Genomic DNA, 17625 nt, shown 5'->3' on the forward strand with positions numbered 1-17625 from the left:
AGGAGGTGTGGAAAGAGGTTGGTCAGAGTGGTGAGTTAGGAGGCTCCTGTAATGATCCAAGAGGGAGATGATGATACCTTGGATCTCTGGATGGAGACAGAGGAGATGGACAGAAATGGATGGATCCCTGGAATGGCAGGCAGGTTAAACGGACAAGAGTCAGTGACGCATTTCCTGGTCATGGGGATGGATGGAGAAGGGCTCTGACCTGTCCAGCTGGATGGCTGGTGGTATCACTCCGGAAGAAAAGGGAGAACTTCATTAGTGGTACTGGTGCTGGGGAGAACAGATGATCGATCTGTCTTAGGCACTATGAGCTTTTTCTCTCTATACACATTCTTTTTCTCCTTGCATTGTAAGAGACTGAAAGGAATTGTGTCATTCTTCAATTACTTTTTTATTTCTATCGATTTCTTGTGTTGCAGTTTTGCTTATGTAGTTTGATATGTTTGACGGTAAGGGTTTATAACAATGTTACATTTTGAAGATTTTAATTTTTAATTATTGAATGAAAATATTGTTACGCATTCAAAATTATAGGCAGCCTCTATGACTCCCAATTCCCTCTCCAAAGGTAACCCTGGTTTCTAGCTTAGGATGGATAAGAAAATATGCAGTATGCGCTATGGTCCTCATCTTTATTCATTTTATTCCTGAATAATATTCTATATACATACACATTTTGTTCATCAGTTAATGACAATTTTGGTTGTTTCTTCTTTTTGATTATTAATACTGCTATGCACATGTATGTATAAATTTTTAATAGATATAGATTTTTTTTTTTTTTTTTTTTTGAGATGGAGTCTCGCTCTGTGGCCCAGGCTGGAGTGCCGTGGCCGGATTTCAGCTCACTGCAAGCTCCGCCTCCCGGGTTTATGCCATTCTCCTGCCTCAGCCTCCCAAGTAGCTGGGACTACAGGCGCCCACCATCTCGCCCGGCTAGTTTTTTGTATTTTTTTTTTAGTAGAGACGGGGTTTCACCGTGTTAGCCAGGATGGTCTCGATCTCCTGACCTCGTGATCCGCCCATCTCGGCCTCCCAAAGTGCTGGGATTACAGGCTTGAGCCACCGCGCCCGGCCAATAGATTTTCAATTCTTGTAAACTATATGAATGAAACTACTAGATCATACGGTAACTATGGTACCTTTGGTGGAACTGTGGAGCCATTTTCCAAAGCAGCTGCATCATTTTGTAATCCCACCAGCAACGGTGTTTTTTTTTTTTTTTTTTTTTTGAGATGGAGTCTCGCTCTGTCGCCCAGGCTGGAGTGTGGTGGCGCGATCTTGGCTCACTGCAACTTCCACTTCCCTGGTTCAAGCGAGTCTCATGCCTCAGCCTCCCTAGAAGCTGGGATTACAGGTGCCCGCCACCACTCCTGGCTAATGTTTGTATTTTTAGTAGAGATGGGGTTTCACCATGTTGGCCAGGCTGCTCTCGAACTCCTGGCCTCAAGTGATCTGCCCAGCTGGCCTCCCAAAGTGCTGGGATTACAGGTGTGAGCCACCCTGCCTGACCCCAATGATGTTATGAGGGATCCGTTTTCTGTACATCTTTGCTAACTCTTGTTACTGTCTTTAAAAAGTTGTTGTCGGCCGGGCGCGGTGGCTCAAGCCTGTAATCCCAGCACTTTGGGAGGCCGAGACGGGCGGATCACGAGCTCAGGAGATCGAGACCATCCTGGCTAACACAGTGAAACCCCGTCTCTACTAAAAAATACAAAAAACTAGCCCGGCGAGGTGGCGGGTGCCTGTAGTCCCAGCTACTCGGGAGGCTGAGGCAGGAGAATGGCATAAACCCGGGAGGCGGAGCTTGCAGTGAGCTGAGATCCGGCCACTGCACTCCAGCCTGGACCACAAAGCGAGACTCTGTCTCAAAAAAAAAAAAAAAAAAAAAAAAAAAAAAAGTTGTTGTCATCCTAGTGGGTGTGAAGTGATAGCTCACTGTGGTTTTGATTTGTATTTCTCTGACAAATGGTGCTGAGCATCCATTTCATGTGCTTATTGGTCATTTGTGTGTGTGTGTGTGCGTGTATAAATATATATATATATATATATTTTTTTTTTTTGAGATGCATTCTGGCTCTGTTGCCAGGCTGGCGTGCTGTGACGCCATCTCAGCTCAGTGCAACCTCTGACTCCCTGGTTCAAGTGATTCTCCTGCCTCAGCCTCCTGAGTAGCTGGGATTACAGGCACGCACCACTTCGTCCAGCTAATTTTTGTATTTTTAGTAGAGACTGGGTTTCACCAGCTTGGCCAGGATGGTCTCGATCTCCTGACCTCGTGATCTCCCTGCCTCAGCTTCCCAAAGTGCTGGGATCACAGGCATGAGCCACCGTGCCAGGCCCATTTGTATATCTTTTTTGGATAAATTTCTATTCATATCTTTTGCCCACTTAAATAATTGGATTGTCTTTTTTATTGTTGAGCTGTAAGAATTCTTGATATATTCTGAATACTAAATCCTTAGCAGATATTATTTACAAATACTTCCTCCCATTTTTGGGCTTTTTTTTTTTTTAGACAGTCTTGCTGTCGCCTAGCCTGGATTGCAGTGGTGACTGTAGTTCACTGCACTCTCAAACCCCTGGGCTCAAGCCATCCTCCCACCTCAGCCTCTCAAGTAGCTAGGACTACAGGTGCATGCCTCCATACTCGGCTTTTTTGTAGTTTTTGTAGAGATCGGTTCTCACTATGTTGCCCAGGCTGGTCTTAAACTCCTGAGCTCAAGCAATCCTCCTGCCCTGGTCTCCCAAAGTGTTGGGATTACAGCCATGAGCCACTGCACCTGGCCTTCACTTTCATTCTTGAGGATATTGTCACTGGATATAGAATTCTGGGTTGACACATTGTACTTTTTATGTTTTTAAAGGTGTCATTCCATTGTCCTATAGTCTCCACGATTTCTGATGAGAATTTTGCTGAAATTCATGTAAATCTATTGTTGTTCCCCTATGCAGTATGTCATTTTATTTCTCGTTGCTTTCAAGACTTTCTATATTTAGTTTTAGATTATAAAGTCCCGGGTGTGATGTTCCTTTATTTATTTTGCTTGGGATTTGCCATGTTTCTTGACTCTTTCCCCAAATTTGGCCATTTTTTTTTTTTTTTAAAAACCTTTCTGACTCATTCTCTCTTCCCTCATTCTGTGACTCCAACATATATATGTTAGACTGCTTGACACTGTTCACAGATAACTGAGGCTCTGACCATTTTTTCTGTATCTTTTCTGTTTTTTAGATCGGATATTTCAGGGTTTGGGAAACTGGTCACAGGTGGAATGTTTATTCTCATGTACAGTGGCTGCTTGTTTTCACACTATGATGGCAGAAATGAGTAGTTATAAAAGTGATTTTTGACCCACAAAGCTAAAAATATTATCTGACCCTTCACAGAAGAGGTTTACTAATCATGGTTCTATTGCAAGTTTAATGATTCTTTAATCTGTCAATGTGCCGTTAATCCTATCTAGTGAATTTACTTCGTATGTTGTATTTTAAGTTCTAGAATTTTTATTTGGTTCTTTTTGTCACGGTTTATCTGCTGACAATTTCTGTTTGCTCATTCTGAGCATATTTTCCTTTACGTCCTGGAGCATGGTTATAATTACTTTAAACATCTTGAATGTTAATTCCAACATGTCAGTCATATCAGTCAGTTTCTGTCAATTGCTTCTTGAGCATGGATCACATTTTCTTGTTCATGTGTATAGCAGTTTTGAATTATATAATTGCAGAAATTCTGTTGAAGAATTTTTTTTTTTTTTAAAGCAGGCAATTAACGGTTGAATTCAAGATTTAAAACTTTGATTCCAGTCAGGGACAGTGGCTCATGCCTGTAATCCTAGCACTTTGGGAGGCCAAGGCGAGAGGATGGCTTGAGGCCAGTCTGGGCAACATAGCAAGACCCCATCTCTACAAATAAAAACCTCCCAAGTAGTTGGTGTGTGCCTGTAGTCTCAGCTATTAATACTTGGGACACTGAGTTGAGGATTGCTTGAGCTTAGGAGAGCAAGGCTGCAGTGAGCTATGATTGTACCACTGCACTGCAGCATGGGAGACGGACACAGACCTTGTCTCAAATTTAAGAAAAAGGAAGGCAAAACACAAGCAAAAAAACTCTTTGATCGTCCCCTGGTGGGCAGTAGCTGAAATTTGTCTTTCTTTCTTTTGGCCTTAGCTGGGCTGTTTAGAGTCTGCCCTCTATGTATTTCAGAAATCAGATTTAGGCAGGGCTTGTACGTGGTCTTTTCTGGATTTCATGTGTGTAGTTTAAAGTTGTTTTTAGCCAGAGGATTGGTTTGAATAACCGCCCAGTATTACTGGGGATCAGAACAGCAGCTGACAGTTGTTTTTATGTTTTTTTTTTTTTTTTTTTTTTTTTGAGACGGAGTCTCGCTCTGCCGCCCAGGCTGGAGTGCAGTGGCCGGATCTCAGCTCACTGCAAGCTCCGCCTCCCGGGTTCACGCCATTCTCCTGCCTCAGCCTCCCGAGTAGTTGGGACTACAGGCGCCTGCCACCGCGCCCGGCTAGTTTTTTGTATTTTTTAGTAGAGACGGGGTTTCACCATGTTAGCCAGGATGGTCTCGATCTCCTGGCCTCGTGATCCGCCCGTCTCGGCCTCCCAAAGTGCTGGGATTACAGGCTTGAGCCACCGCGCCCGGCCTGTTTTTATGTTTTTATGGCTTGTTTTAATGTCAGCAATGGGTTGGGTGTGGTGGCTCTTGCCTGTAATCTCAGCACTTTGGGAGGCAATAGGATTGCTTGAGCTCGAGTTGGAGGTTGCAGTAAGCTATGGCTGCATAAGTGCATTCCAGCCTAGGCAACACAGTAAGACCCTGCCTGAAACAAAACAAAACAATCTGCAATATGGCAGTCCTAATTTTAACAGTGAAATTCAGTTGCTTTGAATGCCTCAAAGATTCTAGTTTGACCCTGGCTCGCTAGGAGGCGTGCATCCTGGTCCCCTCCTCCTAGGGACTCCTGGTTTGTGTGAGGTGATACCCTCTTCTGAGTAATGGTCAACACTGCTGCAGCAGTATTGGAGAGGAAGGTGTTGGCAGGCCCCCTCTGGACAGCAGCTGGGTCAGCCTGGGGCTAGGAAGCCAAAACCCCAGCTCTTTCCTGCCACCTACCAGGGTTGGTGGATCTCCAATACAATGCTGTTTGCATGGTCCTTCCCCGTTTACAGAAACCCCCCCAGTCTAGTGTGTATGCCAAGCAAGTCGTGTCTACGAAACCTGGCTGTGATTATCTCGCCATCATCTGGGCAATGAGCTCAGTCTCTGGAAGCAGGAAGATCTGGGGCAAATTAGCTGCCTTTGAAACTTTGGGTACATAAAATGGATGATAAAATCTGCCGTTATATAATGAGACTGAAGAGCTGAGATGACCGGCCACCACTCTGGCCCGCAGTATGAACACACTCTGCAGTTAGGGAGACCCAGGCAGAGGCTGTTGCAAGAATCTTTATTTGCTACAGGCAGTGGATGGATTTAAACTTATTTGGAACTAAGAGTAGGCCCTTGAGCCATCAGTGTTTATGCCTTACCTGTATTTTCTGGTATGGAGATCGTTTCTAATCTTGGGATGAGGATGGAACATAATGGTTAGGGACAGTGTTTAGGGCTCATTCTGCCACTTACCAACTGGTGATCTTGGGGTCTTGGCGAGTTCCTTTGTGACAGTGGTGACAGTAATGGCACCTGCCTTAAAGGGCTCTTGGGAGGCAGGACTGACACCCGGTGTGTGGCCATCATTGGCTGGGGCTCTCTCTAGCATCTCTCCCCAGATCTGCTTTGACACCCCAGGCCTCTGAGCTTTCTTTCGGTCATGAGTATGTCCCTTCTCCTTGCTTCATGTCCTCCTCAAATGAAGCCTGGCAACTGTGTCCCTGGCCAAATGATCAAGAGGGATGTGGGGCAGGGCTGAGGACAAAGCGCAGGCCCATCCCTTCACGGTAGCGTCAGCTCCTTCGTCAGCTCGTTTTGGGGAGGGTCATGGGTCATCCCACCAGTTATTCATCTGCTTCATCAGATGGTGCCTCAGTCCTGACTCCTTCACTGTGTCCTGGAAGACTGAGAATTTTCCAAATGCGTGGCTGGAATCTCCTCTTAAACTCTCTTTAGTCTGGCTACTGTCCCTCCCCTATTCAGTGGACTGACTTGAGCCAAGTGGCTTAGAATGACACTGTGTTTTATTTTAACACAGGATAGGAGTTTGGCCCATGAGTCTTTTTTTTTTTTTTTTGAGACGGAGTCTCGCTCTGTTACCCAGGCTGGAGTGCAGTGGTGCAATCTCGGCTCACTGCAAGCTCCACCTCCCGGGTTCAAGCGATTCTCCTGCCTCAGCCTCCCGAGTAGCTGGGACTACAGCCATGCACCACCACACCCAGCTAATTTTGTATTTTTAGTAGAGACGGGGATTCTCCATGTTGGTCAGGCTGGTCTTGAACTCCCGACCTCAGGTGATCCATCTGCCCCGGCCTCCCAAAGTGCTGGGATTACAGGTGTGAGCCACCGAGCCTGGCCCTGACCCATGAGTCTTCTGTTCCAAGGGTGTTCAAGAAAAACCTAAAGATTTATGAACGACTAATGCAGGCCCACAAAAGACTGACAGAATGGGAGCGTCACAGTGTAGTAAACTTTCCCTCAAAACAAGCAGTTAAGACTTTAAAGTACACTGAAGTCAAAGAGGGCACATGTAGTGTTTATTATGGGGAAAAAACAGTATAGAAAAATAAAACGTCAACACTGGTTTGTGTGCAGCATGTGGGTAGAGGTTGATCTTCTTGGCCTTAAGAAGCGAAAATGAGGAACTGCATGGGCAGGGTCACCCACTCTCCCCCTCTGAGTATGGAGCTTTGTGCCAAGCCTTTCATTGTGCAGAAGAAAATATCGAGACCCTGGGTGGGGGATCACCCCTCAGCAGTGGGGAGAGAAGGAGTATTCCTAACAATGAACCGGGAGCTGTGGTGGTTTGAATAATGACAGCATACCGATCTAATGATTTTAACTGTATTCCAACTCCGTGAGCACTGTGTGTGCAATACATGAGAACACAGTAAACCAGAAGAGTGCCTCCTATGAAGAGCGCCTCATATTTACTCAATACTTTCTATGAGGCACCTTCATCCCCATTTCAGATGAAGCAGCTCAGACTCGGGGCTGTGTCCCTAACCACAGCCCCATGGTGGCTGTGTGGGGGATGTGCGCTGACAAACGCCTTCACACTTTGAGCTCCACGGAGTCGCCTTCCTCCTGCCTCTCGCTGTCTAGGTCACCTCGCATACTCTGCAAGGCTTTACATCACTGAAGACTCTGGGGCTTTTTTTTTTTTTTTTGGCTTTAGTGCTCTGCTGCCTAGAACAACCCTTCTCCAATTTCTTCTGTATCTGTTTCGGCAATTAGTTGTTCGGGTTAAGAAGTGTAGAGTCCCCACCCGCTGCATCCAATCTGGTAGCAAGTTCTGTTCTTCGCATCACCCTGGTCCAGGTCATGGCCTCTCTCACAGCGACTGCACCGGGCAGAATGCCTGCACTCAACAGGGGAGAGCCGCAGGAAGTGCCAAGCAGGCACGAGGGAAGGAGGAAAGGTGGGGCCGGGGGTCCTGGTCGGATGGCGGTCTTAGGGAGGGTGGCACTGCAATCTACCCGCCGTCAGGCCGGCAAGGCTACGACTCATCTGTGCGATGCTTCGTTATCTTAGTTCCTCCCTGCACTACCAAGCCCTCAGCCTCTTTTTCTGAAATTGGTTTCTGCCTTCCCTAGGAAGCTGGCACAGGATGTGTTACTGTCTACCTGGGGATAAAAACCCCGTCAAGGCACGACAGCAACTGAAAGTGTGAGGAAATTCAATCTCCAATGGCAAAGGCTCAAACACAAAAGCTAGAAGCTCACTTGGTGGCTACACTCCAGCAGCTCCAGGTGGGCGGAGTGAAAGGTGGCAGTAGAAGGCTGACAGGTGGCCGCCTGGAGCGGGACTCTCTGATGAGACAGAGCAACTGGTGTTGGGATCCCGGGGCTGGATCGCTTGTCTTCCAACATTTGGTTGAATGCAGTGGCCGTCGTGCTGCCCCCCTCCATCTCTGTCCTATGGACACCCACTTCCTGTCTTCCATTCCTCACAAGCGCAGGCCTGCCGCCCACTGCCTGGCGGCTTCCCCACTCCCAGTCTCTCAAGTCTTGTCTCCTCTCTGCCTAACTGGTTCCCATTCCTCTGTCATCTTTGGATCTGGTGAGAATCCCAGGACTCCACTGGGGCTGGAGACAGCTCGTGGGCTCAGCTATTTTGGAACCTTCAGGGCCTCTGTTCGCCTGTAGACAGGTGGCATGTTTTACAGGTTCTACTCAACAGGAAAAAGATTTCTTGGAACTTAAGAGGAAAACTGATTAGGCAGACTCCAAATGAAAGGAACCGTAAGTAAAGCGGAGTCTGCTGCATGAATTCTTAAGAACTCAGGTATCTAGGCGCTCTACTGCACGCTCAAGTGCTCCTCCGTAAGTGCTGCAGAGTTAGAAACTTCACAGCCTCCCTGCAGGATGTTTGTATCAAGCGCCTGCTAACCACTGGCTCCGTGTGGTAAGACTTTCAAAACCTGTAGTGATGAAAGATCAGTGCGCTTGGGGCTGTAGAAAGCTTTCGCGTTCTTCAGACATGCAGGTGAATGCAGGCTCGTGTCCACCAGGAGCACTGGGCTTCTCCTGTGCCAATCTGCTTTTCAGTCTTCTCTTCATTGGCACATCCAGTCCAGTGATACAGGATCCCCAGCCCGAGCCTTTGCTATTTACAGCAAGGCCCAGAGTTACGGACAGAAGGCTACGGATTCTACTTTTGAATGCACTGTGGCATCCTTGTGTGACCTTGTGTGGGGATGACTGCCACACCCCCTCCCCACAAGTCAAGCTTGCTAAAGCCAGCCCTGCACAGACCACAGGAGTAGGGGGTCAGGATGTCTGGTTTTGTTCACTGGCAGGCCCAGTGCCTCAAACTTTACTGAAGCATGACTGATTGCCTCTAATGGACAGGAAAGGGCTCTGGATTCCAAGGGAAAGGCTGAGGAGGAAACAGATGATGGCTGAAGCAGTCAAAGAAAGGAGAGGGAAGAGTTTTGTGATGGGAGAGGCTCTGCACATGAGACAGCTGGAATCTGAACTTGCAGAAATTTGAGTTTAGAGTTTTGCAGGTAGAAAGCACCCTATACATTGCAGGGAATAGGAATAATTTCTGGATTAAAAAGTCTTACCTGGTTTATACCTTCCAGAAAGAGGAAGAAGCTTGAGTTGGATGACTCGATCTGCAGTGCTTCAGCTGACACGTGTTAGCAGCCATTGTTCTAGAAATGATTTCACTGTTGGAAACTGCTGAAGAAATGTGATTCGGTGAAGTGGGGCAGGCTGTCCCAGCCACTGTGCACTGAAGACCAGAAGGAAACCGAGATGGCTTCCTTCTGAGCCTGTACCGCTGACACAGCTCTGTAGAGAACGGGGTTGCACAGACGATGTCCCTAAGGCATGTACTCCAGGCACTCTGACGTAAACGCTAGGCTTTACAAAACAGAAACGTACACACAACATGGGATCTGGTGAGCAGTAATGTGAGAGCTGCTAAGCAGACACAGCAGGTTCTATTTTTAACACTTGACTGGCAAAATGGAACTCCCTTCCCCTCCGTCCTCACAGAGAACGAGTGCTTCTGTTTTTCTTGTGGGTGACCTAACTTACCTGTTTACTGAAGGCCTGTGAGCCTGCTACAAAAGTAATTCAGACAGTAGCTTAGTCCCAAGCCGCTTTGGTTGGAACCATTCCTAGGCAGGGAGCTGTCACTGTCACATTCAGAGAGGGTATGCACTGTAATGACAGCAATGGAACACACCAGGCTTTGGACAGCCTTTACTGTCATATCTTCATTAGCTCAATCTAGAAAAAAGTTATTAAAAAGTGGGAGTTCTAATAACATAGTCTCTTTGTGAGGAAAAAGGACTTCAGATCAGTGAGGAAATTTCATAAACATGCGCACCTAATGCAGCAGACTTCAGGCAGCAGGGAGCACAGGGAGGCTGGAAGGGAAGTCCAATGTGTGCTTTAACTGCAGCCCACCCAGCCAACCTCCAACAAAAGGGCACCACTTCCAGAACTGGGAGGGATTCCAGCGTGTCTACTGTGGGGAACTCAAGACAAGCAGAGCATTTGCTGTTTCTCTGCCAGAGTTTTAAGGGCTTTGAAGATTAGGAACTGGAATCCAGGGTGCATTCACAGCTCTGTGTGGGTATTTCCCCCCAAAACCTGCACAGAAGTGAGAATGACAAAATCATGATGTTCCTTCTGTCTGGAATTTAATTTTCTTATGAAAACAAAGACAGAAAAATTAAAATGACCCACTGCCAGGGTAACATTTTTGCACCGTCACCCAGGCTGGAGTGCCATGGCATGATCTCTGCTCACTATAACCTCTGCCTTCCGAGTTCAAGCGATTCTCCTGGCTCAGCCTCCCAAAAAGCTGGGATTATAGGCGCCTGCCACCACACCCGGCTAATTTTTGTATTTTTAGTAGAGACGGGGTTTCACCATGTTGGCCAGGATAGTCTCGATCTCCTGACCTTGTGATTCGCCCTCCTCGGCCTCCCAAAGTGCTGGGATTACAGGCGTGAAGGATAACGTTATTTCTACCCATCACTGGCACTTGCCCTTAATGCGAGTCATTTTGGAGCCCCTCCCTGTCCCTGGGCCTGTTTAATTAGCTATTTGCATCCTTGATGGCTGTGAAGGAAGGAAGGGAGAGTCCGCGAGTGGATTTTTAGTCTTCATCCAATGCAGAGGCAGTTTTGAGTTTTGTGGACAGCAGAAGCTTCAGTTCTTTGATGTATCTATGACTGGGCCAGAGGTGCAGGTGACCAGGTCTGGGGACAGACAGGGACTTTCCATCAGTCTTCTAGAACAGGGAGGAGATGGCTGGGAGCTCTGTTTGGTACCAACAACCAAAGTGAAGATTATGTGACAAAGGCTACAAAGGAGTCATTTATTAAAAACAAAACCCCAGAAACCCCTCAGCAGGATTTGATGACAACAACAGAGGAATCCAACACCCTGAGTGCTTCAGGCTCTGTTGACAGCAGGATGGGTGCCCCCTGTGAGCTCGATCCACAGTGACACAGCACACCAGTTCATTACACAGGTCAAGACAGAGGCAGCCACTGGGGCGGGGACCCCTGGGAAGAGGCTGGGACTCAGGGCCCTTCTCCAGCCTTTGTTGTCAGGCATCCTCATGCCAACTGCAGGCTGCTCTCTGCCTCCGAACAATGGGTGCCTTCTTACCAGGCAGGGGCTGCTTAGGTAAAGGCCAGCAGACCTAACACTAGTTACTCCCAGAACTCTGGGCTTGCAGCAGAGACCACAGCACAGGGCCAGGCTCTCAGGACAGAGCAGCTGGTTCTTTCCCCAGTTCCTGGAATTTAGGGCCCACCTCAGCGGGGCATTTGACATGTATCCCCAACACCCATCTGTCACCACAGATAAACCAAGACTATAATCACAACAGCAAGGACAGGATCGTGTTGCTTTTTTCCTTTTTTTTTTTTTTCTTAAAGGAGTGAGGGCATGGAAAATATACAGCACACCAATGAAACAAAATGTCAAAAAAAAAATACAAAAAAATAGAAAATAGAAAAATGTATTTACAAGTAGTACATTACTATGATGAGAAAGCACAAAGACACCTGCTGCTATAATACATGCATTGGCTCGAGAAGAAACTACGCAACACCCTGCAAGGGAGAAGCCTAGAAAAGAAAGAAAGGGCCGAAAGGTTTGAACTCTTCATCCCTAATTTGCTACACTGATCAAAACCAAGTTAGGTCTCCTAAAGTCCATGAGTCTATCAGCACAAATGCTATACTGGTTTGTAACTGCGGAGTCGGTCGTGAAGGGGAAGGACAGCAGCTTATCCATATACAAGGAAGCCACAGTAAACTGCTCGACATGCTCAAAACGACAGCAAGCCCCTGTCAGCTACACAGCGTGATCTTAGCAGGATTTCATTTCTGTTTATTCATATATATCTATGTGTGTGTATATATATATGTACGTATGTATAAAAACCGTGCCCTTGTTCACTGCCAACACAACATCTGGGTGGACATGAACTCATTACAACAAATTCTTATGTGGATGTTGTAAGAAGTCACTCAATGTCTGTGGATTTAATAAGTCACTTCACACCACAGAAAATATTTAATAAATCCAAAAAAAGGAAAGAAGAATATAACGACAGAAGAGCTTCTGTCTCAGTTCTCTGAAACTGAGTCCCCCATAGGAAACTGGTCCCAAAGTTCTCGAGGGGTCATTGAAGAAACTTCGGTTTGCTAATTTTTTCCATCCTTTTAGTGTTCAAAAGTTCTAGAAAGACTCCTCGCTGTTTTCAGTTTTTAAACAGTCAAATCTCCATCTCCCCCACAAGGTAACAGTCTGGTGCAGATCCATAAAAACGTGGGAGGAAGGAGCGCCGGGGAGAGGCCTGTCTCTTGGAAGGGGCCCCACCTCTACATCCGCAGGAAGAGAAGGAACCAAACAGGGCTCCAGCACCTCTCTCCTGCAAACAAGCTCCCTTTAAATGCCAAATCCAGTCACACGGCAGTTCCTTAAACACAGGTACACTTCTGAGTACCAGGCCAGCTCTAAGAGGAAACAAACCATGAGTTGAGAGAAAAGGACTATGATGGCCATCTGGTCACTTTCTACGTGATCCATCATACTTCCAGGAATCGGGAGCTGCTGGACTTGGAGTGGAAAGGCTCAGACCACATCCGCCGGAGGTCGCCCTGAGAAACAAGGGACTTTCTAAGTTACAGATTTAAACACAAGGCATACACAGCTGTCTTTTCTGATTCTTTAAAAAAAAAATTTTTTTTTAAAGATATGAAGTCTTCCTATATTGGCCAGGCTGGTCTCAAACTCCTGGGCTCAGGCAACTCTCCTGCCTTGACCTTCCAAAGTGCTCGGATTACAGGCATGAGCCACTGCGCTTGGCCTCGTTCTGATTTTTTTTGGATGGGTTCTCGCTCTGTCACCTAGGCTGGAGTGCAGTGGTGAGATCTCAGCTCACTGCAACCTCCGACTCCTGGGTTCAAGCACTTCTCTTGCCTCAGCTTCCCAAGTAGTTGGGATTACAGGCGCTCACCATCATGCCTGGCTCATTTTTGTGTTTTTAGTAGAGACAGGGTTTTACCATGTTGGCCAGGCTAGTCCTGAACTCGTGACCTGCCTGCCTCAGCCTCCCAAAGTGCTGGGGTTACAGGCGTGAGCCACCGTGTGCCCTGCCCCGTTTCTGATGCTTGATCTAAGATCAGATTGCTTCTGCGGAAAATCAGAGCATTTAAATCTTACCCATTTAAAAATAACCCACTATTTTTAGGAGGACTCCCTAGAAGGGGTGCTTTTAGGCTCCTTGAGCAAGAAAAGGGCTTTTAGCAACTCTCTAGAGGTTGTGAGTCAGGTGACTTGGGCAAGTAAGTTGACCTCTGTAACCTGCTTCCTCATCTGTAAAACGGGGGACAGACACCTGGGAAGTAACACACTCTCTAATTCTGGTTTTATCATATGCTGCCTCAACACTATTCAATTTTAATTATTCCCAAACTTTAACGTAGCGTGAAGCTGTTAGGTGGCGGGAGGGCACTGCTTTGAACAGAAGCAGAAAGTTCCCTCAGCTGGGCTCTAGGGCTTTCAATTAGTTATTCCTCGCCCAGGTGGTGTAGTGGCCTAGCTCATGAGCATTTTCTGATAGTGGCTGCATGAATCTGGAAGCGTTTGCTAATGCCAGGGTAGCGCACACACACAAAATAGCAGAGATCAAAAGCTCACTCAGGGACTTAAGCAGAATCACCTCCAGCGAGGAGAGTGCAAACCCAGGCACGGGGCCAATCCAAGTTATTGCTTTCACAGGTTTATAACTGCTGCTCTCACCTTTAGATAGGCCATCGTGAGGAGTGGCAATAAGGTAAATGGCACCAAATAGAGAAGGGCGGGCTGGGCGGCCCGGTGAATGCGAGACGCCACAGTAGCAGTGAGCAGGCCTGTGAGGAGAGAGAAGCATCTGTAAGACCGGAGAGGGAACCCGTGTCACCCGGCTGCTGCTTGGCAAAGTCCTGCGACTGTACAGATCTAATGTGCTGTCGTCCATTCTATGGTTGGGGTGTGAAATGCCCAGCTTGGGCAGCTGAAGAAATGTGGATCAGCATAGCTTTAAAAAACACCTACAACTCCAAGGACACATGACTGACCCAGGTCTAATTCCTTGCTCTGGTTCCTGGGTTCAAACCCTCCCTCGAGCCCCAAGTGTGCCTCTGTCTCCTGTGATGCTGGATTTGGGAGGCAGAAGACCTGGGTTCAAGTTTCAACTCTGCTACTCACAATAGCTAACATAACCATAGTTCAGACCTTCCACCTCTCCGAGCCTCAGCCTGCTCATCTGTCTAATGGGGATAATGCCACTTGCCTTGCCCCTCTGAGTTTGTGGTCTGAAATGAACCCATGTGAATGAACTGCTCTGGGACGAGGACAGTGCTGGGTTTGAGGAGGAGGCACGGAGTGCAAGAGACGCTCCTTTCCAGTCACTATGCAGGAGCAGTTGCATGTGCAGGCAGGTTACTACTTTTCCCAGCCCCATCACAACCATCTCCTGTCTGCCTACACGAGCTGGCTACAAAACTTAGCCTAGGTCAGAGTGGTAGAAATATAGAACTAATAAATGTAAGTATCTGTTGAATAAAGTAAGAAATAAATACAACAGTCATTCAACTCTAGAGGAAGATTTAAGCACAGACTAATCCACTGCACTGTGTGCTGTGTGTCCTTGGCTTTGAAGACTGACATGCTTTTCCTACAATATTCTTCAGATACACTGCTGGAGAGGGAACTGGCCTATATCCAGTACACAGAACACTTAGCATCTCACAGGCCAGGTTGTCTATTACAGCACTCAGAATTCCCGCTCTCCTTCCATCCAGTATCTGTAGCTAGAAGACCTGATTTAATTTCAAGGGTTGGAGGTCAGCCAGAGCGAGGATCATCTGCAGTCTCTCTGGTTCTCTTACCTACAAAGTATCCGATGAGGGTGCAGTGAAAGTAGGAGACCTTCTGCATGCGCCCGGAGATGTTGGCAGGTCCAGGGGCCCCACAGGAGTCCCCACTGGCTTGTTTTTTGTAGTTGTCATAGCGAAGGACAAAGCATAGTAGGAGACCAGGCATCACGATGTCTCCGATGCCCAACATGGAGAAGTGGCTGCCAGTGGAGCTGGAATGCAGTTTCACAGGTTAGCAACATCACACTCTACACAATCCAGTTTCTATTCCTTTTGTGCAAAGTTTGTTAGCTTTTTAAGGAGTCAAAGAGCTTATCTGCAGAGTAGATGGAAATCTCTTCTGATGGAACATCAGTTTTAAGAGTGTAGAGAGAAAAAGCTGCAACAGTACTGGCACTAGAGGTCTCCACCTGGCCCCCCCGTGTTTCAGGAGAGCCCCTTGGAAGTGACTGCTGAAGTGATTTGCATAAGTGCTGCTTCCTCTAGAAATGTCAAACGATTCATCATTTGTGACACATTCACTGTTGAAACTTCAAATAAGCACTTGGCTACTATTACAGGTGGAAGATTAAAGCAGTACATTCATTCTGCCAAGATTATATTACCAGGAGCTGTATAATTCTACCATTAGAACCTATTTTTACAAATATCTTACAAATTAAAAGGATCCAGATTCTCCTAACTCCCTCTAGCCAACTCGAAACAGTGGAAACAGCAGTAAGGCATGGCTGTTTGCTGACATTAATCAATAATAAAAGGCAGCGCCTGGATCACTTAGTGGTCGTTCTTGGCAAGCCAAGAATCTCATCCTCTTCTGCAGCATGGAGATAATGACCCCAGGTTGGGATCAGAATGCTGATGACATAAGAGACTGACCAAGGCCGGGAACAGACAGGCACAGGAAGAGTGTGGTCCTGTCATAGCATGAGGTCCTACCTTGGGAAGACCAGTTTTCCAGGCAGAGACAGGCGAGGAACATCACGCCCAACATTGGGCCCCAGGTGGAGCTTCCGGGATAGAACGTCAAGGGGATTGTCAGCCGGCTGAGTGGCCACCTTCACCATGACGTTGCTATTGAAGATGTAGGCTGAGAAAAATACCTGCCGAGTTGGAGAGATGCCTTTAACAGAGGGAGCTGGAAGCAACCTGCTTTCAGCATCAGTCCTCCTTGCTCTTAAGAGCAGAGTCTCAGAATGCTGTGACTGCAATGCCTTCTTTGTATGATCTGAGAAAATCTTTGCTCTTCCTGTGTACTTGCCAATTTCTGCACTCTCCACACCCAGAGATTACTCCGTGACAGGGTGGCCCTCACTGCAGCGAATCTTGTTACCTCTTCTATCCTAGGAGTCACACACACACACACACTACCTACTGTACAACAACTCAGCAAACAAAAGGATCAGACTGCACACCCATGAACAACTACAGTTAAGGACTCTGGAGAGACAGTGATCGGTGGCCCGGCAAGCCCAACTTTGGATACTTCTAGTTAATAGTTTTCGGGAGTGAATGCTTCACTTCAACACAAAGAAGGGGAGGGGCTCCAAGGACATAAACGCTTACCCAAAATACATCATAGATTAGAAGCCCTGAGAGAAGCAAGCAGGAGACCTTGAGGCTCGGCAGGCGGACAAAGGCGATCATGGCGACACAGAGGCCCATGGCCAGTGCTGGGGAGGAGACAAGATACAGCAGATAGCAGTCAGTGTGGACTCCAGGCTCATCCTCTTTCCACAAGCTATGCCCCTTCACAGAGTTTGCAATTCCCTCAGAAATCAGGCAGCCCTAAGCTCCAGCTTCAGAAACTTACATGCAATTTATGCAAAGCACCCATTTCTTCAGCCCGTTTGGACTTGTGGAATTTGGGGTGATTGCTTTCCTCCTGCTAGACACAGTGCTTGGCTGTTGGAGACCCAGGAAACCAGTCCGAGACCTCCCAGCTGTCTTTTCCTGCCTTCCCTCCAATGTTGTGGATGTGTTGTTCTTGCTCCTTGCTTTAAAGTGAACTCACACCCTAGATAACACCCCCTCACTTTCATTCACTTGGAGGCATCATCCCAGCAATTCATTAACTGCATTATAGAAAACCAGAGAGAATACAGTAAAGCAAAATAAAAAAATTACATTGCCACTTTTCAGAGATTACTACTGTTAAACATCTTCCTAGAATTTTTTTTTTTTTTTGAGATGGAAAAATCACCCAGGCTGGAGTGTAATGGCACAATCTCGATTCACTGCAACCTCTGCCTCCTGAGTTCATGTTTGTATTTTTAGTAGAGACAGGGTTTCACCATGTTGCCCAGGCTGGTCTCGAATTCTTTTTTGTTTTGCTTTGTTTTGTTTTTTTGAGATGGAGTCTTGCTCTGTCACCCCAGCTGAAGTGCAGTGGTGCGATCTCGGCTCACTGCAAGCTCCGCCTCCTGGGTTCACGCCATTCTCCTGCCTCAGCCTCCCGAGTAGCTGGGACTACAGGCGCCCACGCCTGGCTAATTTTTTTGTATTTTTAGTAGAGATGGGGTTTCACCATGTTAGCCAGGATGATCTCAATCT

General features: G+C 47.1%; 2 protein-coding genes across 2 annotated transcripts in view; both read right to left on the reverse strand.

The window, feature by feature from the left end:
* POP5 (POP5 homolog, ribonuclease P/MRP subunit) overlaps positions 1-17625 on the reverse strand; it is a 250079-nt gene that overhangs the window by 181311 nt on the left and 51143 nt on the right. The window lies entirely within an intron of this gene.
* Positions 11548-17625, reverse strand: part of SPPL3 (signal peptide peptidase like 3) — a 144919-nt gene continuing 138841 nt past the window's right edge. Inside the window, exons 7-11 of the mRNA XM_050748082.1 lie at positions 16639-16745; positions 16012-16175; positions 15088-15287; positions 13958-14067; positions 11548-12813 (exon numbers count right to left, since the gene is read on the reverse strand). Coding sequence (XP_050604039.1) covers positions 12742-12813; positions 13958-14067; positions 15088-15287; positions 16012-16175; positions 16639-16745 — 653 coding nt within the window. The 3' untranslated portion in view covers positions 11548-12741. The remainder of the gene's footprint in view (positions 12814-13957; positions 14068-15087; positions 15288-16011; positions 16176-16638; positions 16746-17625) is intronic.

The sequence above is a fragment of the Macaca thibetana genome, chromosome 11 (genome assembly GCF_024542745.1).
Source record: "Macaca thibetana thibetana isolate TM-01 chromosome 11, ASM2454274v1, whole genome shotgun sequence".
NCBI classification, from domain to species: domain Eukaryota; kingdom Metazoa; phylum Chordata; class Mammalia; order Primates; family Cercopithecidae; genus Macaca; species Macaca thibetana.